The sequence below is a fragment of the Fulmarus glacialis genome, unplaced genomic scaffold (assembly GCF_000690835.1).
Source record: "Fulmarus glacialis isolate BGI_N327 unplaced genomic scaffold, ASM69083v1 scaffold18103, whole genome shotgun sequence".
NCBI classification, from domain to species: Eukaryota; Metazoa; Chordata; class Aves; order Procellariiformes; family Procellariidae; genus Fulmarus; species Fulmarus glacialis.
Genome location: NW_009205129.1, coordinates 41,950 through 68,152, shown reverse-complemented (window position 1 = coordinate 68,152; position 26,203 = coordinate 41,950). Strand labels below are relative to the sequence as shown.

The 26,203-nt window shown below is 43.8% G+C and overlaps 1 protein-coding gene across 2 annotated transcripts in view; it reads left to right on the top strand.

Annotated features, from left to right (window-relative positions):
- LAPTM5 (lysosomal protein transmembrane 5) overlaps window positions 1-21,000 on the top strand; it is a 26,050-nt gene extending 5,050 nt beyond the window's left edge. Inside the window, exons 2-8 of one of the 2 annotated variants that reach the window (XM_009575284.1) lie at window positions 5,153-5,246; window positions 14,115-14,191; window positions 14,889-15,017; window positions 15,547-15,672; window positions 16,227-16,322; window positions 19,608-19,700; window positions 20,675-21,000. In XM_009575284.1, the coding sequence (XP_009573579.1) occupies window positions 5,153-5,246; window positions 14,115-14,191; window positions 14,889-15,017; window positions 15,547-15,672; window positions 16,227-16,322; window positions 19,608-19,700; window positions 20,675-20,749 (690 nt within the window). In that variant the 3' untranslated portion in view covers window positions 20,750-21,000. The remainder of the gene's footprint in view (window positions 1-5,152; window positions 5,247-14,114; window positions 14,192-14,888; window positions 15,018-15,546; window positions 15,673-16,226; window positions 16,323-19,607; window positions 19,701-20,674) is intronic. The other variant, XM_009575285.1, reaches the window with a different exon arrangement.
- Window positions 21,001-26,203: the final 5,203 nt, after the last annotated feature.

Sequence of the window (26,203 nt, the reverse complement as noted above, 5' to 3'; positions counted from 1 at the left end):
CTCAGCAGTAACTAAACCATCCCTGTGTTATCAACACTGTTTCCAGCACAAAACCAAAACAGAGCCCCGTACTAGCTGCTATGAAGAAAATTAACTCTATCCCAGCCAAAACCAGCACACTTTCAAAGAAAGCATGGAGGAATTTGTCCTTCTGCTCATCGGTTCCTTCCAGGCATGGAAGAAGCTCAAGTTACTTGACATTAGCTTCAAAACAAGGCCGGCAAGTTGCTTCTGGGCACACAGCATGGGCAGAAAATCTGCAATTCATTTGCTACTGGTCCTTGATTAGAGCCGAAGGAGGTCTTAGAAAGCAGCATGTCTGTAGCTTGGTCTGGCCTCTGCCACAGCCAAGCTCTTCTCTTTGCCAGCTCTTTAACTCAAGGAACAGAGTCTCATCTCTGGGACCTTCTCCAGGTCCAGTCCTCATCTGTGGACATGACTCTTGTTGGTACAGAGCTGCAATTCATTGCACCTTCACCAGGCTGTGGCTGACCTGAGATGTTCAGTAGAACCTGTGCTGCTCCCTTGTCCTCTTGCAGCATCTCTGTTGCACAAACAAGTGGGGGAGAAGGAGGCAGCAGGAAGGAAAAAGATGAAATGTTTTGAAAGGAAACCAAATGGGAGCTAAAAACGCTCCTCACTTCATCCTACCACTTTTAAATTAAAGGAAGAAAAGGCGAAGCACTGAAAGTACGGCATTTATATGTGGTGCTATTTGCCTTCAAAGTGCTGGGTATCACCTGCTTGCGTGCACTGCTGTCAGAAACCTTCGCAGCACCCCAATGCACTCTTGGAGCAGCATGTCACTGTCCCCATTGATCCCTGTTCATTATGGCTTCAAGCTCTTCTTGCAGAAACACTGGGTGTGAAAAAAAAAAAGAGCAGCCGTGACACCAAGGCCATGTGCATAAAGATAAATTACTTGGAGATTAGTCAAGCCACACATATTTCAGGAAAAAAAAGGCACATGACACAACTTCTAACAGCACTTTAACCCTACTGCAGCTGCAGCAAAATTATTCACCAGGGAATGGGGGCTGCGTGCATCATGCTGTTAAGATTCTGACTTGCAAGACACCCCCGATTTAGCTGCCTTGGTTTAACGACCAGCTCTACCTCAGTCCTACACTATTTGAGTAAGTCACTTCATTTCCTGGTGTTACAAATCTTTTGCCAAGAAACTTGAAGCACTCCTTTTAAACCAAGGCAGCAATAAGATGAGAGGTGTCCTCCAAAAGTTGCAGTTGTAGGAGATAAAATAAAAAGGGCTGGGAGACTGCAGCACACCAAGTGAACTGTGAATTGAGCGCCAGGAGGAGAAATTTCGTATTTTAAGCCTGCCTATTTTTTGTCATGACATAGCAATAAGAAAGGGAACTGGATGCTTGTCTGAGCAGTCCTGCCTGTCTGAAATAGGAACCTTTTGGTTTCTTCTGGAGCTGAAGGATGAATCTCAAATAAGAATATATACAGTCTTGCCAAGCAAGGAGTGCCAGGCAGACACCACATCAATCTCTCTCTACCTTCTTCTCAAATTGAGGCAAGCAGCCCACTGTAGAGGTTTCATCACCTTGTACGTACATTCTCTGGAAGAATAAATGAGATTGTCACATGCCAGGCAGCAGCGTGTCAAACCCAAAGTCAGGTGATGGAGAGGTTTCCTGGTCCTCACACAGCACTTGTGATGGAGAGCCGAGGGAAAGGCATGCAGACCATTGTTTTATCTTGTTGCAGTTCAGTGGCTTGTTCTTTCTATGCAAAAGCTCTTTTCAATGGAAAGTTTAAACCAACTTTCACTTTAAAAGTCTTCTCCTTAATCTTTCAGGTTGGGCTTGGGTTTTCTATCTGACATGTACTTATTTTATGTGACTGCAGTTGGTCTGGTTGTGTGGTTTGTTTCAACACTTGCAAGGAAACAAGGAGCTCTTTTGCTCTACTGTTCCCCTCTAATAGACATTAGAGATGGTTCTTTGTACTGAAGTTTAGGCTCTGGCTCTGCTCTGGCTATAAATCCATCTGGGATGGGAGCGTTTGGGATTTGATGTCCCGCGTTCACTCACTTGTCTTTCAGGAATGAAAATGATGTTTAGGGCTCCGGTCATCCATTTTGCTCAGGCCTCCATTTAACAGAAACTTGAAAAGGCAATTTCTTCCTATATTTCCCATGTTGACATTTGAGGGATTTGACCAACAGTAGCAATAAGGGAAGCGAAATCTCTTCGGGAGCACGTACATGAAACCTCTCAGACAAGTGAGGGCACTTGAGGTCAGCATGTGATCTCCATGTGCAGTTAGTTAAGAGATCCTTTACATCCCAGGAGAGACCATCAAGTGTAAAGAAACTTCAGATCGATGCAATTTCATCCTTGACAAGGTTCAGTGCTTCCATGGGACTTCAAACACTGTTACATTAAACTGAATTCATGTTAACTTTCTTGTGTTCCCATGTAATGAGATCTAGATACTTCTCCTTTTCCTTTCAGCATCATGAACAAATTGCAAAGTTCATTTACTGCATGGCAAAAAGAGGAAAAAAAGTAGTGTGTCTCATGTAGTTATTGAACAATCTGATATCAGACAGGCCAGGAAAAAACATGACACATCCTTTCTTTCAACTCAGACTCTAGACAGTATTTTAAATTCAGAGGGAAGGCTAGCGGTGGGACACAGGGTCCCAGTCCCCACTGCAGCAAGAGTGTGGCTTGGTGGACGCTCACTCCAGAAGCAAAGGGCTCTGGGGGATGTGCTACAGCTCTTCTGGAAACTGCACTTGCAGCTTGTGGCACAGAAAGTTGACGAATTTGGTTTTGAAGATAGTTTCTAGGTCTCCTGCAGCTAATGCAAGACAGTGGGAGGGTCTGCATTCAGTTCCTGTGTCTGGTGCTTGACATCCCACCCAGCCTTGCTTCCCCATCTCAGGGCAATGCAAAGCCTTTCTTTCCATGCCTCTTTGTTTTGTTTGCTTGTAATGTCAGCCCTAGCACATCTGACTATACATTACATCAGCCTGAACTCTGCTTGGATCTTATACGGCCCCTCCAGCCACTGCTCTGCAAAAGACAAAAAATATTATTTCTTCTGCTCATTTGCAGTTAGCTTTGTCTCATCTCCCGGCAGTTGCTGGTTTTGTGCTGTTTCCCATAATGAAGTTTGCAAACACGAGCACAAACCACAAGGGTTCTGGTTCCTCCTCGCCTGCATCACTTCTTTAAGCGGTTGTTGAAACGAAAGTCTGCTATAGTATTGTCAAAAACTTGTTTCAGCTATACGGTACCCGAGCTTGTGTTGATCTTGGTGGTAGATACAAACTTGCTTCCTGCATCATTGCGGAGTTAAGGTGACGCACAGACAGAGGTTGTGCAGTCCTGATAAAATGGCTTCTGTCATTCACCTCTTTACGACGACCGCTTTTTTGTTGATGGTACTTTTGTAGATGGGTCCTGTCCCTGGAGAATAGTCTGCAGAATGGGTGCTCCCAATGCTGGACCCAGTGTTGGTGGGGTGAAGATGGAGAGTGATGTTTGCACAGGTTTATCCATTGTTTGCACACCTCAGGATTTCCTCTCCTGCAGACTCAGTTCCGACATCTCCAAGGAAAAATGCACCAGGCATGATGGTCCCTGCATTTCGCCTGGTCTGACTGCTGCTCTCTGCTCTCAGGCTGTGCCCTGTTATTGTGGCAAAAGGTCCTCCTGGACAGGGGTAAAGCTCAGGCAGAGAAGAAGTGGCAGCTCTTTGCACAGCAGCAGAGAGATCAGAGAGCTTGTCCAGACAGTGAGACACAGCTGCGGGGTGACAAGCCCGTGTTTCCTGCAACCTCGGGGAACGTAGCAGCAGGCTTCCTCCCCAACCACCCACGCTGTTAAGCCAATTTTAAAATAACAGAACACACACTATGCTGCTTTTGGAAAGTGCAGCTGTAGGTATAGGCTGTAGGACTGGCAGACCATGCTGTGCTCCAGCTTGCTACAACCTAAAAATGCAGAAGAAATGAAAAACATACCAAGCACAGGGGAGGACAGCAGGGATTGGAGAACGAGGAAAAAACCAATGAACAAGATGGGATGCATGGTGGAGTCAGAAATGTGCCGTCTCACTATACAGTGCTGAAACTGTCAGTAAGGTGATGAAGGAGGAATAAATGGCATCAGAGTAGTCCTTTACCCCAAAAGGCGTTATTTGCTCTGACAACACTCTGGGCAGTGACTGATGCTCCATTGTGGCCTTGGAATTCTTGTTCTCAGATCTGCAACAAGTTTGGTCCCCTTGGCATGTGCTGTCTGCAGCGTACACACTGGCAGGGTGGGATTGTCCCCAGGAGGGATGTGGTGGGGTGTCTGGCCTTGTGGCTACTCGTTTCCTGGCTTTACTTGCATGGAAATACCCTGGACCTGCTGTCTGAGGTGCTCCATGGACCTTATGGAGGTCTTCTGCAGTCCCTGACTGCCCAGTGTCCCCCACAGACCTCTCCCTAACCTGGGGGTTAGAAACTTTTGCTGCAAATCATCGCTCTTTGGATACAGAATTTCAGTGCTAGGACTGAGACCACAGCTCTAGACCTCACTCCATCTCACAGATTGCTAAACTCAGAATGGGATGAACCATGGAGTTTAGAGCTTGATAGTCCAACTTAGAAACTTGGTGGGGAAGGGAGAGGAAATTGTTTTGATTCAATGTGAAAAAAGCACATCTGGAGATTTTTCTCAAGTAAATAAAAGAAGGAAAATGATATTTTTGTCAATGAAGTAGTATAGCTAGACTTACAGAGAGATCTTTATTCTTTTTGCATTTCTTTTTACACTTTAAAAGACTATTGCTATATTTAGCTCAATTCTGAAGCAAAATGCAATTTCAAAATGTAAAGCCAGGACTTTCTGGATAAAAAAATGTTGAAACAAAACTCATTAACTTTGTAATTCCTCCATCCTCCTTCAGAAGCTTGCAGAAAAAGACAGTTAAACCCAATAACAAACCGATAACTTTTGCTTCAATATTTCCTTGTACAGGATTTTAAACCCTTCATGACTGTCTCAGTTAGAGACCCATCCTGCATTAAGGACTGTGGCCATTGCGTGCTCCCTGGAAACAAATTTGCTGATAGGAAGTTGGCCCAGAGCCTACTGAATTGCGTCTTTTGCTTTTGTTCTCCTAGGTTATGAGTGTTTTGCTGGTAATTGAGTACTCCCTGGAGGTGGCGAGCGGGAGAGGCTTTTGCAAAGACCTGGACAAAGATTACTACAGAATTGGTAGGTCACCAGGATGCTGGAAAGCAGCAGAAGTCTGTGGGGTTGAGAAGGAGCCCAAGATCCTGCACTGGTCCCGGTCCCTCTTTCTTCTTCAGCAAAGAAAATTAGAAACTGGTATTCAGAGCAGAAGGGCCAAAAGCTGAGACCCAGAGAGAAAAGTTAGGCTCTAAAGGTATGGATTTTGGTTTAGGCCATGGCTGTGTTGGTTTTTTGGAGCCCAATGTGGAGCCCAGTGAGGTTGTCTTTATTTCAGTGGATACGGCCCTCAGTCCAAACTCTCCAGTACTCCCATACTCCCCCTTCCCACTCCCTCTCCAATACATTTTACATTAATCTGACAATCCTGGTTTCCCCTTCTCTTTCTTTTCACCAACTGTAGATCATTTAAGCCTTACACATACTGCTGACTCCCTTCACATGTTGGGCATTTTCCAGGAAAACACTGAACTGTCTGACCAGCTCCTCAATGGACCCAGTCTGGTCAGTGACCACGGGGTCCTGGAGTGGGGAGAAATAACAGCCCCACACTACATCCCATGGGTGCATGGGCTACCTGATGTTGCTACCAATACCCTGCCCTCTCTGCCATGGAGCCATCCTCTTCTCAACGTCCATCATGCCATGCAGGGGTCTCCTACCTCACAGTTGAAGGCACTTCAGAGTGCCACACCAGCCCACATCGCTTTTCCCCCTGTCCCTGTGGCCCCCATCCCCAGATCTTCCCAACCACTGGTTCTTGCAGAACTGGTTGTCTGGAAGAAGCAGCCAGGCTGTTTTGTATCCCACAAATAGTCACAAGCATCATATTCACCACAGTTAATTGAATTCCTATAGCTTGAACTAGGAAGGATCTAGCTTGGCTTTCAGAGACCTGACAGACTTCTCATGTGGGGTGCCATTTAAAAGAAAATAACTCCCCAAACCTCAAATATTACTTAACCAGGCTAATTTTGCATGAAGGTGTTTGGAAACAACAAACGCAGGGTGCTTTTTCCTTTTCTTAGTCACTTTTCGGTGTAAAACCACAAGTTGAGATAACCCTTCTCCGCTGTGTGCAGAAAGACGGAAACCAGACTCCCACACCCTGCATTGTCTCTCCCTGCGGAGGAGACTCATAGTCAGAGAAAAATGCAACCCACAGCAGCAAGGACTTGCCTGTTCCCTGCTTTTCCAGTGTGTCCTTCCCCGAGCTGCAGGCAGGCACGGAGAGGCCCCCTGTAAGTGGAGAAAGAAGAAGTCAAGTACAGCAGATCCCTGCACATCCCAAACTCACTTGTCCCCGGGGTAGGAGTCGGACACAGTGGAAAGCACCAAAAATAGGCATAGTCACTGTCTGGGTGAGGTCATTGTTAACACATGGGTTCATATTTTTCAAAAGAGCCCAGCTGGGTTTTAGGAGGCACCACTGTGATCCGCCAAGGCTGTTTTGAAAGGCATCAACAGTGACAGAAGATGGAAATTTGGGTGAGTCCTGCTAATAGGACACCCAGCAAGGGTCTGCTGGTTCACGTCTTTCACACAGGGCGTTATTTCCAAAGTAGTCCCGTCTGGGTGGGTTGGAGGCTACTTTGCTTAGCTGTGGTCCACACAGGCTCCTCTGGAGCTGTGGCTCAACTCAACACCCAATGTAGACTTGCATGATAACTGCTTTGGAAAACTCTTTCTGCAGAGCTTTCCCATTAGGGCAACAGGTTCTAAAACCCGGCTGTTTTCCAGGTGGCTGGGATCAGCACCACATAGGTAGGAGAATCCAGTTTTCCATTTCTGTAATATATGTTTCTGGTTTTAATTTTACGGATACAAACTGAAGAACATAATGCAAGTGTGACCTTAAGGTCTGCCTCCCTTTTTTGGGTTTGGGTTTTTTTGTTGTTGTCGTTTTTTGGTTTGTCTGTGTTTGTTTTGATGTACCTGGCTTGGACATGGGCACAGTTGGAAATATTTTTTCCTGATGGTAGAGTATGCACATGCATTCTGACTAATACAGTGATCTGAACTGCTGAAAACTGAACATGGTAATACTTTCCCACAGATACAGTTATGTAAAAATGACAATTGTTTTTCATTATTTTTTGCAGAAAGATCATCCAAGGCCAGTAATTTTTACTTTTCGTCAAGTATCTAAGTAAAATATTCTTTAAAGAAAAAGAGACAAATCATTGAGTCAGATTTTTCAGATCATTTCCATACAAAATCATTATAAGCTTTCTAAGCAAGACGTGCATTTCTGCAAATCTGGAGGGTTTTCTTTAAGAATAGAACCATTCCGAGTGAAATTGGCCCTGTTTTTAGCAACCCCCCCTCTTCCCACACAATCAAAATGACAGGTCTTCCCCCTCCCCCTCTTCTACTGCCTCCTACACAAAAAGGAACATTTTATAATGAAATCCCCAGCACTTCCACTTGGCTTCTCTTCCCAAGTATTTCAAAGGCCTCTGCTTGGGAGATTGTGAGTGTTTTCTGATTATAGTTGGAATAAACACAGTGCAACCCTTCTATTTCCAGAAACTAGCAGGGAAGCAATACAGCAAAGCAGTACAAAAAGTTCAATTTGATTTCAAAACCCAGATGGAAGAGTTGGAGAACAATTTGGGGAGAGGTTCTGTCGATGCCCTCAGCATCTGCTGCTTTATTTGTAGATCCTGCCAGATTAAAGCACGTCTCAGAATATATAATGCTAACGCTGTCATCATGGCCCAAGAATATAAACAAGGCAAGGTTTATGGGAAAACACTTTTCACATGATACGGTAGGAAAAATACATATAGGAGTTCTTTATAAGGAATCAGAGCTCTCTCAAGATTTCTCAGCAGTTATGTTTTGCTGCCTTAAAAAGAGGGGCTGGGATGGGCCTCGACTTCCATAGGTATGGTCAGGGAGGGGAAGGAGAATGGGGATTGTTGCAGGTTTTTGTGATTGCCAGGGTAATGGGAAGGGTGACTGGGTCAGCTGCCCTTAGAAGAGGGATGCTCTCTCCCTTGCAGCCTGCTACTCCTTGCTGTCTTGGCTTACAAGATGCCACAGGCAGCACAGGACGGACAGTGCTCCTCTGAAATCTGTTTTTCGATGAAAGTTGACCAAGAAATTAATATAAGACCTGCTGAAAATCTTGGATTAAAATGGGAAGACGACCCAGGTTCTTCTTTGTCTTTGGGAGCCTTGAAGATAATTTTCCCCCTCCTAGTGTGGTCAATGACAGGATGTTGGCTAATCTAAAGTAGGTCTAAATTTACTACCTAACTAATATTTAAGAAATAACACAAGATTAATTTGGCCAGGCAGAGGGAACAGGAGACAAACTTTGTTGCATGGTGATTTGGGCCATTCTGTTGCAATTTGGAAGAATTAGGTTCACATCTCTATGCTCTATCTCACGTACAGCAGAAATTTGGATGTGCATTTCCCATGCAGCCTCCCCCATTTCCAGTCAATTAGAAATCTTATCCTGGAGCTGAGAAGCCTTCCTAGCAAAATTCTTCTTGGCAGTACTTCATTCCTGAAAGCATATAAGCTTTGGCAGACTAGCTTTTCCTGCTGGAAAAATAAAACCAAAAAGCAATCCCCCCAAAACATTTCAATTAAAACCTCCTTACCAGTTCTAAGCTGCTAACACAAATGGTTTTCTGCCTGAAAAAGTTACACCCCACTGCTTGCCATAGGTCAGATCTTTAGGATGTCTTCAATTCGTGCCTGTGTACAGTCTGAGTGTTAATCACTTTTATTTTTCATTAATGACTATAAAAATTGAGGCTGTGGACAAAGTACAACTGGAAAAGTTGTTTCAATTTCTGTCCAGTCAGCCAAGAAAAATACCTCAGTTATGCCTGAAGACCTGTGTGCACAGCACATACCATATCCTATGCACACCATTTCCTATGCAGAAAACATTCCCTCCTTCTCTGATGAAAAGCAAATCCAGCTAAAGGGACTGGGAGGCTTCTTTCCCTTGCTGGTCCTGCCCACCCTTTGAATGCGGCTGTCCAGAAACAACTCCCTGCAGCTTATCAACAACACCGAATCAGACACTGCCACCCTTGACAATCTGTGAATGTAACTGTTAAACCACAGCTTTATGAGCCCTGTTTATATTTCCCATGGCAGTTTATTGGGCCATAAAATAGAAAGGGGTTTCTCTGCATTCATGGGAAATATTAGGACTCATTCAATGTCCCTCCTGGCTACATTCAGGGCAAAAACCCTGATGTGACTTTAATAAAAAATAGACATTTGGCAAATAAATGCTCTCTCTCCCTGTTGGATTGGTGGGGGGTTTGGTACTACTTGCTAGCGTTGCAAATATCTAGTGCAGCTCTGTGGAGGCTCTGTCATATGCCCCCATTCTGGTTACACCACCTCCCCAAGGAAAATGGCATTTACTTCACAGCACATCTCATTAAATTCCCTGGGATCTCTGGGAGATTCAGGTAATCTCAGAGATTTGAGTAAGAAAAAACATAAGAAAGAGCATGTTTATGTATTTATTGCTGCTGTTTATTCCTGTATGCTTTTGGAAAAAGGTGCACCTCAAAGGGGGCAAGCTCTCACCACACTCTCTGCCAGCAATAAAGTACCACTGCCAGCATGGAGGTGGCTGTGGAACTGAAATATCCTTGCAGGTAGGATATTCTAGAGCTATAGGAATGAAGCAGGTTTTGTGAGGAGCAACATTTCTTCCCTGCCTGATTTTGTAAACATCGAAACAGAGCAAAAGTAAGGTGGATGCCTGGAGGTTTCCAGTCCAACCTCCTGCTTGAAATAGGGCTGACTCCGAAGTTGGGGCAGCTTGCCCAGGACTTTGTCCAGTTGAGGTTTGCAGATACCCCAGAATTAGAATTCTACAACCTCTCTACACCCCTGTTTAAGACTGCATCACTTATTGTAAGATTTTTCTTCCTTTTATCTGGAATTTCCTTTATTGTAACAATTGCCTCTTGTCTTGCAGTAACAGCCCTCAAAGAGCCAGTGCACCTTCTACAGGGACAAACCCTGTTATTCTCTGAACACCTGGTACTTTTTAAGGTGTTGTAGAGGAAAACAGGTTATTCCTGAGACAGGCAGCCAGATGAACATTCGAGAGGAACAGAGGGGAAAACCATGGAATGATGCCCCTGTGTTTGAGATTATACAGGTGCTCAAGCTTGGTTCAAGATTCCTGAATTTTGCCCTTTTCTGAGGGTTTTTAAGTACAAAAGAGACAAACATTCATCCCACAAAGGCCAACTAAGCATGAGGGGAAATACCGAAGAGACTTAAAAATTAACATCTTATATTTTTGGACAACAGATGCTGGGCACGGAAAGAGCCTGTTAGCCACAGTAATCCGGTCTCTATGGTCTGTTGTGGCTGCAAATGCCTCAAACCCCAGGGATCCCCAGGGATCTACTGCTGGTTCTGGAAGGTAACTTGCCACTCTGCCAGCCCTTGCAAAGTATTCCAGGTGGCATTTGATCTCTCTATAACATGTACCGCATTCCCTTCTCATGGAGGGTTTGCCCAGACAAGGCTAAGAGCCAGCAGCTACCACTATCTAAGAGGGTCACTCCTTCAGCCCATCTGCTGCATGTGCTGCCACAAAGGAAGAAGTCATTTCGTTTAAGTAAAATCTTTGATTACTCACATCAAATGCATTGGTACTGAAACGACCCTGGAATGGAGAGCTCTGCTGCCAGCAGAAAGTGTAACTATATTGGCTGTGAACAAATAGGAGGCAGACAGTGCGTAGAAAGTTGTTTTCTATTGGTTTTCCTTTTCTTTCCATCCCTCTGTGTCTGTAGGGTTGCAGGCTTTTTGTTTCTTTGTTATTTTGTTCAGGGTTTTTTTGATCTAGGTTCTGCTTGGAAAATTCAGCTGGGTTCTACCGGCAATTAGCCTGTAGAAGCAACGGCCAGTTGCCCAATTAATTAGCAAGCCTGCCGAGAAAGCTGGAACATGAGACCATGTAGAAAGAGGCAGAAAAACACAGCTGACTTGAATCTGAGGAAACACCGTGCTAAAGAGATAAATCCTCTTTGGGGTAAACTTCTGATGGTTGGTTCTGGGAGGAAAACCAGGGAAAATGGCTTGAGGCAGTTTGGGGTTTAATGGGACTGGGACTGTCTCCTTTTATGGCTGTTCCTACAAAGGCTGAGTCTGTCTTGTTAAGCTCTTTTTTGTTTTGAGTTTATGCTGTCCTCGTGTTAATCTTTGAGTTCTTTGTGCACCAGATCACAGCCTTTTCTCTACTTTCCTGCTTCTGAAAGGTGGGTTTGATTTTTTGCCTTGAAGCTTAGGCTCTTCCCACGACCCTTGCGAGCTGCAAAGCAATTCTCCATTGCCCTCTCTGTTCTCATTCGGGGTTTGCTGGATTTGGGTTTTCTTTCTTTGCCGTTTCCTAAGACTTCTTCCTCTTCTGCTTTTCAATTCTCATTACTTTGTGGTAAACAGATCCTGCATTTGACTTTTTTTTATCAGGTTATAAGTAAAAGTTATTTTCTTGTTTTGTGCCATCAAAACTTTTTTCCTGATGGAGGTTAAGTGTTTGTTGGATACTTTTGATCACTCCCTTAGGTCTTGAATGTCTGACACCTCTGTGTGCAGCAACTCATGCAGTGCTGCTCCCTCTCTTGAGAAAAGCTATTTTTGCTTCCTTGAGGGATGCAGCCTCCTCAAAGGGTTTTTCCCTTTGAGACCCAGAAAGGAAGAGGCTTCTCATGCTCAGGGAAGGAAGTAGTGGTCAGAGCTTCTTTTCAGACTAAAGGTTTCTCATCAGCAAATCTCATTTCTAGAGGAGATTCAAGCATGTTGCTAATTCCTGAGAAGATAGTAAGGGAAGTCAAAATATCTTTTGTATCAATGCATTTAAATAAAATGCACTCTCTGCTAGCAGAGTAAGGATGTGAGGAGTGGTGGTATTGGTGATACCTGCCCTTGCTGCCAGATGCGGCTCAGCCCAGCTGCCAGGCAGGTCCTCTACAACCCTGGAAAGGCTCCAGAGCTTCTCAGTTTTGTCTTTGGTCCTTTCTTCAACTGGCATTTGTCCATACCCACATTGCTTAGCAGAGCCTGGATGCAGTACTTGACAGTTTGCGTATGCTGCAGCTGCTGCATCTAATGGGTGCCCGTTTCCTGCCAGATGTTCTGGGCAGCACTGGGTGGTAGGTCTGCCCTTCTCCAGCATGGCTCTCCCTTTGACTTGGGTTGACTGTTTGCATTTGCTCCCTCAGACAGAGTGGCCAAATTATGACATAGCTTTGACTGCTCCAATGCAAATGTTTTGTTGCTGTAAACAACCATGTTGGTGTTATCTGCCTGAAAAAGAGGGATGGGTTTCTCTGCCTCAACATCTTTGTAATTTATTTTATTCTATTGTCAGCAAAGCTAGGAAGTGAGTTAAGGACGCTTTGGTGTATGCCCAAGCACTGAAATATTCCCCCACCTGCTAAAAATGTAATGTGGTACCAAAGCTATAGGCAAACACTCAAAGCTGGGAGAGAGGTAGGGGCATTTTCATGGGGAAAAAATGGATAATATGGAGCAGTGAAGTATTTCAGAGTAGCTGGAATAGATCAGAGATCCAACAGGCTAAAGCATAATTTCTAGATTTCTTTATGAAAGCAAGTAAAAGGGGTAATGGAAAAATAGTTAGGCACTAGATTTATTTAATAGCCATGGAATAAATTGGGCAGTTGGCAGGGGGGAAAGCAAACCAGTAATCAAACATATCTGATGTTTGAGAAACATACCTATGGAAGGGATCAGTTGCTTTAAAAAAAGTCAGAAAAGTTAAAAGTTTGGCTCTTTTCTAATAAAATTACATTTTTCATTCAAGCACTTGGGAGTTGGAGACCCCAAACAGACGGTTGCTGTTTTAAACTCAGGTAAAGCAATAAGAAAGAAATTGGAGAGTGAGTTGGAGGGGGCACTGTGAAAAACTCTACATTATGCAGAGGCAGAAAAAGAAAGTAGCAGTGTTTTGCCTTTGGAGTGAGCTGCCTTTTTTTTTTTTTTTTTAAAGAAGCAAACCAACTTTACAAAAAACTTCACACTGTCTAGACTGCTACAAAGACCAAATGTGTATACTGTATGGTGCAAGCAAGGCTTTGGTAGTCATCATCAGGGCAGGCTGCAATACCAAGAGGGAAAATTGCTTCCTGGGAACTGTTCAGTAGGAAGCTACATGTATATAAGACATCACCTTCCTTCACCCAAAACAGCTGACAAAGATTACCTTCATCCCTGCAGGTAGAACTGTCTCATGTTGTTATCCTCACACATTTATTTTTAATGTGTATGTTGCATCCTACAGCTACAGAGAGTGGAGGTGATGAGATATTTCTGAAACTCTGTGGGCATCCTACAGCTACAGAGAGTGGAGGTGAGATATTTCTGAAACTCTGTGCTCCATACCAGTGGTGGGTAGTTAAAACTCGTGCTTCTTGTCTGCTTGCGAATCTTGAAACCAACAGATTTCATTGTTGGTTACTTTATCTGCCTTTGAGTCTCAAAATAATTTCCAACTCAGACTTATAAATCATTAGCTAAAAGCACTTTGCCTTTTTTTTTTTTTTTTTACTTCATTTTACCTTAATACTGTAACCTAGGATATTTAAAATTTCAGTCCAGGCAATTAAAGGTTTTTGGCTCCTATGTGCCTGAGCTGACAGCCTGCTCGATCCGGTGGCTAAAGAAACAGAAGCTTCAAAGACAGATGAAAAAGTGGGTGTAGAAAGGAAAAAGGGGTTACCTTCCAGCTGCACGGTATTCATTCCCCCACATATACAATTCTTTCTGCCAGGTTATCACACTTTAACTCTTTCTTAGAGGTATGCTTGAATTGGGACATTAGGCTCCAGCTTTTAGTAATGTGGTAATTACTTTTATTACTTTTAGCTGATGTCATCACCAGTTTCTTGTTGATCATCATGCTGTTTGTCATCAGCTTCAACCTCCTCCTTGGTGTGGTGAAGGTATGTTCTCCACAAATGACATTTAGCTGCTGGCTGAGGCCTCTCTGAGTTAGGAGGTATTAGAGGAGGGGACTAGAGGATGCTCACTGAAAATGCTGAAGTGTGATCAAAAAAGCAGATATATATCTCTGCTCTCTTACAGAGGGGGAAGGCAGCTGGTTTGCAGTCTCAGGCTCATCTGCAAGGCTGCTAACTGCCAGATTTACCAAGTCTGGGTGACATTTCCAACAAGACTATTTTTCTTGTTAAGGAATGGAAATGTTATGATTTGGAAATGTTGTTTTATTGCCTCATTTCCTTGCTCTTTTGCAAGTCAGATCCTGGAGAGGAACTGTAACTCCCCTATTACACTGGGGATTTGTTTGCCATTTCAGAAGAAATGACCATGCATTGGTGTGGGAATCCAGTTTTCTCTGTAGCGGTAAACTTCGGGGTCAGCTGAATGACAGCTCTGATGGGATCAAATGCCAACGTCACACAGTGAACATTCACAGAAACTTTGCAAGGGGGTGAAAAAAAATCAATGTTGATGCCCTTCATTGTTTCTGAATCAATTGTTGCCACAGTATGTGGAATTAGATGCAGAAATTCCAAGAAAGTATTTATTCTTGGAGTACCTTAATATATTCAGGTATTGATAGCTGGTCTCATTCTCCCATTCAGAATAGAAATAACTGGCATTGCTTTTCTTTCTCAGAAGAGGGAACGTCTCCTGATCCCGTTCCTTGCTCTACAAGTCATGGACTTTCTCCTCAGCCTTCTAACAATGTTCAGTTCCTACATACAAGTCCCAGCGATCATCTCTGTGTCCTCCATTAGCCACAGGGTAGGTAACAGCTCACTTCTGGGGGAGTCTGCTCTGTTCTCTATGAGATGGAGACCGATGCGTAATGTAGGAATAAAGGACCATTATCTTGGGCCGTGGTTCTTCATGGTGAGGTAGTTTCTACGCTGGCTGGAGACAGGATGCAATCCTTGGGGGCTAGAGGGTGCGCAAGGAAAACTAGTGACAGCTGGGACATTGTTTAGTTTCCCATGTCTGGGAATCTTCCTGTTGATTTTATTTTCCATCTCATGGCTTTGGGGAGGTCGTTCTGGGTGTGCCCGTGCTAGGAAGGGTTTGCTGGAGATAAGCTAGGAATATCACTGCTCCAGCTAGAGGCCTCTTCTGGGGAGCTTGTATAAATCAGCCCAGCAAGATGGTTCCCTCATCATTTTGGCTAGTATAAGTGAATTAAATAGCTTAGGCTATCAAAGTGAACAAAGCACAGGGCCTGTGTAAAATGTGGAAAATCTATAGAAGAGACGCAATCTTGTAATCATAACCAAATTCCTGTTCCCTGCCCTTCTTGCAGCAGGGACACTCGAAGATCCCTTTCCTGGCTCTGCAGCTGCTGGACTTCTGCCTGAGTATTCTTACTCTCTGCAGCTCTTACATGGAGGTCCCCACCTATCTCAGCCCCAAGTCTTCAGACAATGGGGTAGGTTATGAGCAAGCTCAGCTGATTTTTTTCATGATGTGAACCCCTATGAAGTTTCTTTCAGTGGCTGTTAAGACAGAGTAAACTTTCTCTGATCTCTACAGTATACCTAGAACTGCTCTGTTTGATGACAAAAGAGGATTTTCCATGTTCTCACCAACACGGTGTTCTTGACTGACAGCTTGCTTATGCATGTGTTTCTTAAAAGTACACTTTGTTTTTCTTGTAGGAATCTTATGGATGCAAATTGCAGAGCAAAATGATTTGGATAGAGCCTGCCTGCATGCATTGAAAATGCATCAACTTTTCATCTTTATTAAACAGTCATACTTCTAGTTCTCATTTAAATAGTCTTCTGAAAATCTTTGCCAAAGGAGTGTAAACAGCAGGAGGAGAAAAATATCCCTGTACCCTTTCTGATGAGGAAAGGAAGGTGGCTTTTCCCACCTTTCTGAGAGGCAGGTTGAGAAACCTGCTGAGATCTCCACCACTTTGTGTGACCCTGGTAGAGGGAACAAGTGTTCATGACTGAGACTCTCTCCCTCTTTTCACAGGGCTTTGTGCCAGCCCTGGAGAAGTTACCAACAGAGGAATATGCCAAAGTGATGGTCACCTTCACCATTGCGTTCATTGCTGTCCTCTTCCTGAAGGTAAATGGCTGCAGGGTCTGGTGAGACTGAAGTGAAGCTCTCTTTCATGGGGGATAGGAGGAATTGGTTTTACTTCTCTTTCGAATCTGCCAGGGCATTGGAAATCCTTGTTGGTCTCTCCTTGGGCGTAATAGGAGCTATGCCTCAGCGTAGTGTCTGAGGCAGGTCTAATATTCAAATCACTGGTTTTATACTTCTGCTGATGTGAGTTATAAAGCAAAATCTCTCTTATATTCAGAAACTATTACTGCCCATTCATCTCTAAAAGGATAAGACGTTTGAAAACAAATATAGGAAACTCTTCTGCTATTGTGTGCCAAAATAAATTAGATCATTAAGCAGTAGGTTAGATCTTCCACTTGGGTAAGTCGCTGTATCAGCACTGATCTAAGCAGAGTTGTGCACACTGATACCCTGAAATTTAATTAAAACCCGTGAGCTGCTAAATGTTGCTTACATCTCAGAAAACTCCACTGTGAGATGGTTTCTGTTCTTCTTGCTTCAATGGATCAGAGAACAGGTTTTTCACTGAGGGGTTTCAGATCAGCTAAGAAAACTAGATCTTTCCAGGTACTTGAGCAGATTCTGTCACAGTGAAAAATGCTACTTGTTAGTTGGAAAGCATTTTTTATTCAGATTCTTCCCAGGTGGCCAGACAAACCAGTGTGGAGTGGAGAGTCTTACATGACTGCACTACAGACATGACTTTAGCATATCTTTTGATATTTTCATAAACTGTGCAGTAGGAGTGGAGATAACCCTGAAACCCAGCTGGCAGTGTGGGTCTTCAGCAGAAATCTCACTGACCTGGCAAATCGGTTGATTTGAATTTTCCACAGGTTTAGCTAGAAGACTGCTTAACTTGCAATGACTTCTTGCGCTGGAGTTTGTAGGAGGAGGGATTCGGGGAAGATAATAAAAAAAAAAAAAAAATGGACAGGCACAAGTATTCCTTAGTCTACTTAATTCCCCAAAACAAGTCTTTAGGAATGCAATCCTTTAAACTTAGTGACAATCCCTCCCCTCTTCCATGTGTAGCAAAACCATTTTCATGAGAGATCCAAGTGATAAAGATCTGATGAGGAATGTGGCAACAACACGAAAAATTTTAGACCTGAAAAGGCCGTTTGGCCAATTTAGGGCCCATTGGTTTCAATTTACTGAATGCCCACACCAAGGTAGCATTGAAATATGTTGGACTAGCCCAGGATCTTTTTGCATAAATTGATTTGCTTTATGACCCGTCACAAGCATTTATTGCTCTTGCACTAAAATGTTGTTTCTGTGTATCCGGTGCTGTTTGCCTGCCAACTTGCAATTACTGTCCCCAAATAGTTATCTGCATCCCACACCATAGCATAAGTCAGCTAAAAGGTGGTCTGTCAGATGGAGAAGAGATGGGGCACCAGCCCCATTGAACACCTCTGCCAGTGACCTCATGTGTGACCTGCAAGTCTTTGCTCACCCTTTTAGCAGGAAAGATTTCTCGGTCAATGCTAGGGGAATGGTAACGCTCCTCTCCCTCTCTCGTACAACACAACCCTTTGCAGGCACCATGTCCTGTTGCAATGTGGGAGTCTCTCCATGCAACTTCATGGCACCTTACCGGTGTGGTGGCTGGTTGTATGTCTACTTGTAGAGCCCCAACGGTGATATCATCAGTTGTTCAAGTCTAAGTTCCTTGGAGATGCAAAGCATTCAAAGGGCAGAGTGAGTGAAGGGGTGATGCTTACACAGCACCATTAGGGCAGTCTCCCTTGCTGATCTGTGTATCTACAAGTAATCTTTTTCTCACCTCAATATCATAAAGTCATCCCCCCACCACCGCCACGGTGATAAGAACGCAGAAACCAAGGGGGATAAAACATTTCTGATGGGAAATGAAAGAAAGAGTTTAACATAATTACTTCTGAAGTAGCTCGCTTCCTGACCTCTAGGACAAGCTTCCCATCCACTTATAATGGCAACAGCTGCCAGAGAAGATTTCCCTCTTCAATTCAGTATGGAGAAGGGTATCCTACAGTGACCCTTGAGTGTTTTGAGTTAGCCAGTAATGGGATGATCCCAAGGTCACTGGCTGGCTTTACATAAGTTGTGTGTACTGATGTATTCTGCTCGAACCTGCTATTGCTTGCAGCAGTCTTAACTGAAGTCAACTTCATTGAATTCGGTGCAGATACTGGGTTGGCACTGCAGCAAACTCTTCCAGAATCAAATCAAAGAAAGGATTTTTTTTTTTTATTGCTGTTGTATGATTTTTTTTTTTCTTCTTAATTTATTGGGGTTTCTTTCACGGATGAGTGGGGTTTTTTGAACAGTTTATATGATGGCTTCAGTGTCTTGCGTGTTTGCTCTCTGTATGAAGAGGCTTTTGGAAGGGGAAGGTTTTTTGCAACATCCCCTAAAGGTGGTCAAAGTTTGGATTTACCTCCTCATCTCTGCAAGTTTGTTTGAGAGATGGATTTCTTCAACTCAGATACTTCAGTCCTTGTTCTCGTTCTTCATCTTGGCTTTGTGTCAAGACAAACAGTCCTCATTGTTTTAGGAAATCCTAAGCTACATGGCTTGTTCTCAGGGCATATAACTCCTTATGTTCCTTTGAAAATGCCAACTGTTTTTAAAGTAGAGTCTTACGCCAATAAAAATAAGAGGCACACGACTTCGCCTCGCTGCACAGAGTAGGGAAAATATTTATTTAATATGGTATGTTTCACAGGCCTTGCTTATTTTCTTGTGCCACAATCCGTCAATCGATCCATTTTTCTCAGAAAAGCTCTATTTATTGCATCTTGTAACTCTGCGAGGTGTAAGGCAGTCTTGTCAGAAAAGTGTAACTATTGCAAGTATAGGATTTTGTTGAATGAGCTGGCCTTTCAGGTCAGTCCTTGTTGACCAGGGAGCCTTGGATCTCTGGGAGGTGGATGTTGTACCCAAGGTACTCTTCTGAGACATGCAAACTTTGTAGCCTGCTCAGAAAAATAACACGAAAGACACGCTTTCCTTTCCTAGCTGATACCATTGTACTCTCAGAGGTCTTAAGCATGTGCTTTATATTTAATGGTATTACTTATCCTATCGACTTCCCGCACCAGTGTATTGTTCTGAATAGATGGAGTCATCATCTTTCTAGTGAAGGATCAAGAGAGACCGATTTAAGGCCCTGGGACATAAGGTCCCAGGCTTCTACCTCCAGAGAAGAGAGTAGGACAATAGCAGGCTGATGGCAAAAGTGGAAATGCTCTTGTTGACTTGCAATGTAATGGCAGACTTCCCTTTCCTTTACAGGCCTATATGTTCAAATGTGTTTTGAGCTGCTTTAAGTATATTAAAGCCAGCAAGAGAGAGGAGGTGAAAGTCGACCCACAAGCACTTGAGAAGGTGAGTAAAGGCTGCTTCAGATTCATACCAGAAAAAGGCATGGTTTAGACTGATGAGATGCATGACGATCCTTACTTTTGCTTCTTTGGTGGTCTGAGAGATAGTTCAACCCTTCAAATGTGCATTAGCAGGTACTAATAATCAGTTTCCAATTATATTATATTCCTTTAACTTTACTTTTGTATAAAATCTTTCAAAGTCAATGGTATCTGCAAGGAACCTGAAACTCAGGCTTCAGGCAAAGCAGATAAATGGGAATATATCACTTGTATTCTCTGATCCAGAGATATGTTTTTAATTTTAGTTGAACTTTGGTTTCTATCCCTAATAGTGCTACCCTTGTTTAAAATTAAGTTTGTCTTCAGCTTTCACTGGATCAATGTCTGAGAGATTTGGTGCATTGCCTTTCATCTTAACAGTTTGCTAAATAATGAATATCAATGTCCTTCCTTAGATTACTGATGATCTCTTTAATAGTAGCATCCAGCTGCTCTGACACAATGGAAAGATATTGAAGACCTTCCAAAAATAAGAGATACTGTAAAGACGGATGAGAAGTAGAGAGGAAGAATATGGAATGCTAAGTGTAGGCATTTGTCTTGTTGAAACTTGGCAAATATGATGAGCCTTGTCTTGCCAGCAGTGTGTGCCCCTGCTGTGCATGCATCATGGCCCTCTACAATGATCTGAGCTTAGCTGCTTTGCTTAGGCAATGAGGCTTATATTCTGGACATTAAAGAGCCTTGGTCCATTTATTGCAACCATGCTTTGGGAGAAGGAGATGGGACTGGCAGCAAAGTGGTTATAAAGTGCTGCTGACCTCTAACTCTCCTGGATTTCTGCCCTTTATGTCTTACAACCCATGTGGTTCTTCTACCCTGCTTTGAACTAAGTAGAGAAACACATCCAAGATCAAATCTACTTGAAAGCCTTCATGTGATCCCCAGAGCATAACTAATGGTCTTCTCTTTCAGGCTGTGCTGCCATCCTATGAGGAAGCCTTAGAGTTGCCTTCCAAGGAATCCCCACCACCTTATGTAGCAATCTAAGCTCCACTCCACTCATGGAGAGAAGACATCTGTATTGCTGGTGGTGCCTCTTACCCCTTCTGTCAGATAGTCAGCCGCATTGAGAAGTCCTTACTTTATAGCAGTATCATGCTTATTACAATCCAGCTCACTTTATGAGCCTACAAAGAGTGATGGTGAACCACTGGAGTTGGTGCCTTATTCTACGCTGGCAGTTTTGACTTGGTACTACCAAGCTGCAGTGCTGATTTTAATAAACTTGGCACCAGGCACCACAGAGATTCCCATCACTGGCCTCTGACATCTGGCTAATGTGAAATGTAGGCACTGGCCTGAACCCTTTGTCAGGCTTGCTTTATGCCAGCAAAATGCTGTTTCTCATCTGTCTCACATCTAACTCAGCAGCTGAGACATTTAGGAAGTGGAATGGGGGGAAAATGGGCAAGAGCCTTTTTGCTGAGATAGTCCAACCCTGACGCTATGCTAACCAGCATCTTTTAATGAGGACCCTATGGGAAAGGGATCTGCAAAAGAATGAAGATTTCAAACGAACTACGATGCAGCTCTCATCCTGTCTGCTTGTGATGATGATTGATAGTGTGTACTCCAGAATATACAACATGCTGGAATTGTCACAGTATTGCTCTGCCATTTTATACCTGAGTGTTTGCATTTTTTTTGCTTTTTGTGTGACTTGAAAGATGAGTTTCAATTAAAAAAAAAAAGTTAATGGCTTCAATACCTTGCTGTCTGATTTCTGAATAATGCTGTCCTTGCTGTCTGAAGTATGTCACAAGGAAGCAATAGTTTGCTTTCTAAAAAAATTAGTTAGCAAAAATGGTAGTTTGGCCTTAGGCCAATATTATCTCATGTGTGTGCTGCTCGCAGAGGAAAAGATGGTATTTCTAACAGCCAACCTGGCAATTTCATCTAAAAATCCAGCTTGTTCCTTCCTCTCATACATTATCACCAGTGATGAAGATCCTGCTTTCTGTGGCATGTTCACGACTGACTCTGCACAGGTCAGTCTCTGTTAGCGAATAGTGTTGCTGATGACAGATGAGAGGTATCTGGAATTTAGCGTCTGCTTGCCTTTTTGGATCATTGCCTACTTTTTAAAACAACTCAGTATGAAAGTGTAATTTGCTCAGTAATAACTATTTCAGCATCATCCGCAGCGTGGACCACAAACTGGAGTCTTTGTTCTGCTCTAAAACAAAACAACAAGCTTTAATGGAAGATTTGCCAAAGTATAAATAAGAAATGTCAGTGCTGCCCCATGCTCTGTTCACTGGATGTGTATTCATATGGGGATGAAGATAATGATGTTGGTCATATACTTTTGAGCCGGTTTTCTGAAGAGGGGTGGTGATTCCCTTTCTCTGTGCTTTGTCTCCCTTGTGCTGGGGACCAGGATACTCAACAACAGACATGAAGTCCAGAAGGGTGTACCACAATGACATCTTAATGTCTCCAGTGCCTTTAAACATGCTTAAAATCATTCACAAAAGTACAAACCCCTCAAATTCTTGAAGCAGAAAAGAAGTATTCTGACCCCAAATCTGGCAACAGTTTAACTGTGACCAAAGATCAAGAGACCAACCCAAAATTCAACCAGAAAACCTTACAGGAACCCAGCTTCTTGCAGCAAGGTCCACCCCGGTCTCTTGCTTGATTAGGTGGAGAGATAAAACATTAGCTTTGAAATATGAATAATCAATAGGCTACAGTACCTTCCAGACATCACCTGCTGGCTCTCTTGGTCATAGTCCTGAAGACCAGGCTGGATGCTGAAACTGGCTGCTTCTCATTTCTCACTAGCTCCCTGCCCACCTTGGTTGCAGTGCTCAAAGCCAGGTCTGGAGGAGGCCACTGGGTGGGCTACCTGTATGGAGCTTCTCTCCTTGTTAGTTTAGGGAGGTATTTGAAAGCGCAGTCCTTCCCTTAAGATTCCGCATCAGAGTCTGCAGGTGCCAAGATTGTGTGTGACAACCATTGCAGCACTGGGACATCTTCACCAAGCTGCCTTCCACTGGCCAGGATTGACCAAAAGCCCGTTAACTGGGTCTGCCCAAAATATCATCAGGAGAAATGCTAGCAATCTACTTGGCTTCTAAACCAGAAGAGGGTTCCTCAAAGTGATCTAATTAAATTGTGTTAAAAATCCTTTTCCACCTCTTTAAATAGTTCAAATTCTACCTTTAATTAAATTCGCATTAATAATGCTTTTGGCTATTTAGTTACTGCAGCAGGGTTAAACATTCCCTAAGCCTCTTGGTTTAATTGACTCTGATAATTCAGCTAAAGCAGCTAAAGTACATTCAACACATCTCTTGCAGAGATGGGGTTTGTTTCAATGTGTATGAGGAGTCGAGCCTTTGGGTACACACCTGATCTTCTAAAGGAACCTGATGTTTCATGGCTCTTAGCAAGCCAGACGATCCTTCTGCTTCATGCAGTATTTTCTCTCCAGGGCTCAGAATAGTTCCCCGTGAAAGCCTGGCTCAAAAAACCCTGAAATCTGATAAAATGTATAGATTTATTGTGAGCTTCCAGGCAGGTCAGGGGCTGAGTTCTAGACGGGAAGTGGTTTTGGTTTTCTGAAATGTTAGATGATTTGGCCAACACAAACTGAACACAAGCTGTCCCAAGCCTGTTAATAAGTCAGACGATGGCGCTATCAATGCTGGTTTTGAGACTGATAAAAGACTCTTTTTAATGTGCTACTGTTATGCTGTTTTTTCTTCTCTAAACTGATTTACTGATGTGAGTCTCTCCAATACAGGCTGAGAACCAATTCACACAAATATGCTTAATGCTGCTCCACATATTGCTTTTTTTTTCCCCAGTGCAGAGGAGAAATGAGCAGCAATTCTTTGATGTAGAGAGTAGATTGAGCTGATGATCTCAGCACTGGCAGAACAGATATGTAAGAGGGACCTGACCACCTTTAGAAGCAGCAGCATCTCATGGAGGTGGAGATGCTCCAGGACTCCAGAGATGTCCGTTAGATTACCTGACTGACTGTGGTTTTTTCCCCCCATCTGACCCAGAGCAAAAGTTCCAGTGGAAAAAGGGCTTTTTGCTCTGAGTGTCTCTGTGTTGCTTCGAGCGCTTCTGTTTTGTTTAACTTCTTGTTCTTCTCTAGGCATTCTGGTGCCACTGCCTTCAGTTGGAGGAGACATGCCTCTCCCTCTGCTCTGAAAAAAGAAACAGCCAAACACTTCCCACAGAAAGGGAAACTGAGGTATGAAGGAAAAGGAAATAACTCACAGAATATTATGGACCGAGTCAGAGGAGGGAGAGAAATTGCAGAATGGGTGAGAGTGATCCTGGTCTGCTCTCAAAACCAGGCTCTGTACCTGAGACTGCAAGAAAAGCTTCTAAAGGTCTAAGCAAATCCCTAGAGACTGCCTGCAGGTAGTTCTCATGGCGGGGCGAGATGGTGCTGTGCTCTATGCCATTGCAGAAGTGTTTTGTTTTATTGACACGGGATAGCCCTCCGTGAGGCCCCTTGGGCTGGTCCCAATGAAACAATGCTGCAAACCCCAGCGATGTGCTGGGAGTGCTCCCATCCACCATTCACAGCCTTTTAGTCAAACGTTTGATAAACCTGTCCACTGATGGGAAATGTTTTCTGCTGAAGATAACCAGCACAGGTTGCTCCATCAATCCAGGCCACACCTTTTTGTAAGAGACTCTTTGACATGGGAACTCGGTGAAGCTTCTGATTCCACAAATCCTCGTGGATATTAAACAGCACCAAAGCTGGCAGAAAATACAGTTTAGTAAAACCTGGGGAGGATTGGAAGCATTTTTCTGGTGCTGGCTTCTGTCAGACTTTGAAATGGCACCCGGAAACATGATGGAGCTGCTAGTAACTTGGCAAAAATAATGCATAATGCAATAGGAACAACAGTGCTCAAAACCAGGCAGATCGAGTCATAGCGTCCACTATGATGGAAAGGTCTCTCCTATCCCAAGGGTATTCTGATGTCCATGAGTGGGCATAAATAGACCTGGAGGAGGGCAAAGACAGCAACTTGGCAGCATTCCCTGGCATCTCCTCAAACTGACGTAAGCCAATGTGCTGACTGACCCTGGAACGGTGGAGGGAATCCCGGGTGATGGATGTGTAGCGTTTCTCCAGGAGCCTGTCACTGCAGACTGTCCTGCACCACAGGGACCATGCTGCCCTTCTTGGTTTTGCTGATTTGAATGACACCTATAAACCTTCCAGGATTCAGACCCTAGAGCCTGGGACAGGCGCCATTATAATTGCATAAATCAAACACCATAAAAAAGACAGGCTTTACTTTAGCTTTCCTGCAGACAGTTCATTAAGATAATTACTCACTTGCAGCAGTCGAACGCAGTCGCTGCAACTGCTGTCCTCAGTAGTGGGCCCAGAATGACAGAAATTGGCAGTGTGGTCGTGCATCAGCCCAAATCCTTTTGCTGCCGTTTGCTTTCCGCCTGCGTGCTCATCCATCAGGCCAGATGCCCCCACGGACTCCAGCTGAGGATCTCTCTCATCCATGTGTCTGCCTACAGGATTTTTGTAACATTTCTAGTGAAAGTTATTTTACAAAGATGTTCCTCTTCTTGGATGATCCCAGAGTTTTTATTGCTACATCTTCCTACCCTGGTCCTTTTGTACGGTTTGCCTTGATCCAGCTGGTATGCTGGCTCATTCACCTTAGAGAAAAAGAGCTGCCCGCACAGTGACCTTCATCTCTGCAAACGATAAGTCTTATACTGGTGTTTCATTCAAGCAATTTAGTAGGACAGCTATAACCTTAGGGACTTCTGGGCCTGGCCAGCATTGTTGGTGGCACTGTACAGGTGGAGAAGTCAAGGCATGGAGGAAGGACATGAGCTGCCCAAAGTTTTGCAGGTGGTCAGCAGGAGAGCCAGGAATAGCGCCCAGGAGGCAACTTGGTCCCAGGGGGAAGATGTGGGCAAGGTTAACATGGCAAATAAAAAATGATCCCTTTGAAATAACTGTGACCCATAAAATACATAAACATTGACTAGCCATAAACAGCATTTACTATTTACAGCACCAGAGCACAAGGATATTTGCCAGCCATTTGCAGCTTAAAGGATAAACAGCAGTTCTTTTGATCCTGAGTTGTTGAAAGGGTTATATTTAAAGCCATTCATTTCTCCCCAGTCTTTCACCCTTCACATCATTTGGTTTATGCTTTGCACTGATCCCCCTGCTGTAAATATCACTTTCGCAATACGGTGGCGGTGCAGTAAATATCCTTTCTGGTAATGAAGCAGGCTGGGAGGGACTCCTCCACTCCCTGTAACAAACTGAAATAGAAACACCGTGGGGATAAAACACAAGAATTGGAGCTTTGACTGATTGGCAGCTTTTGTCACCATTTCCCTGAGTATTTGAAAAATGAAGGCTGTGAATCCAGCTCAGAAACACTCACCTGGGAACATCAAAGGAAGCCTGAAAAA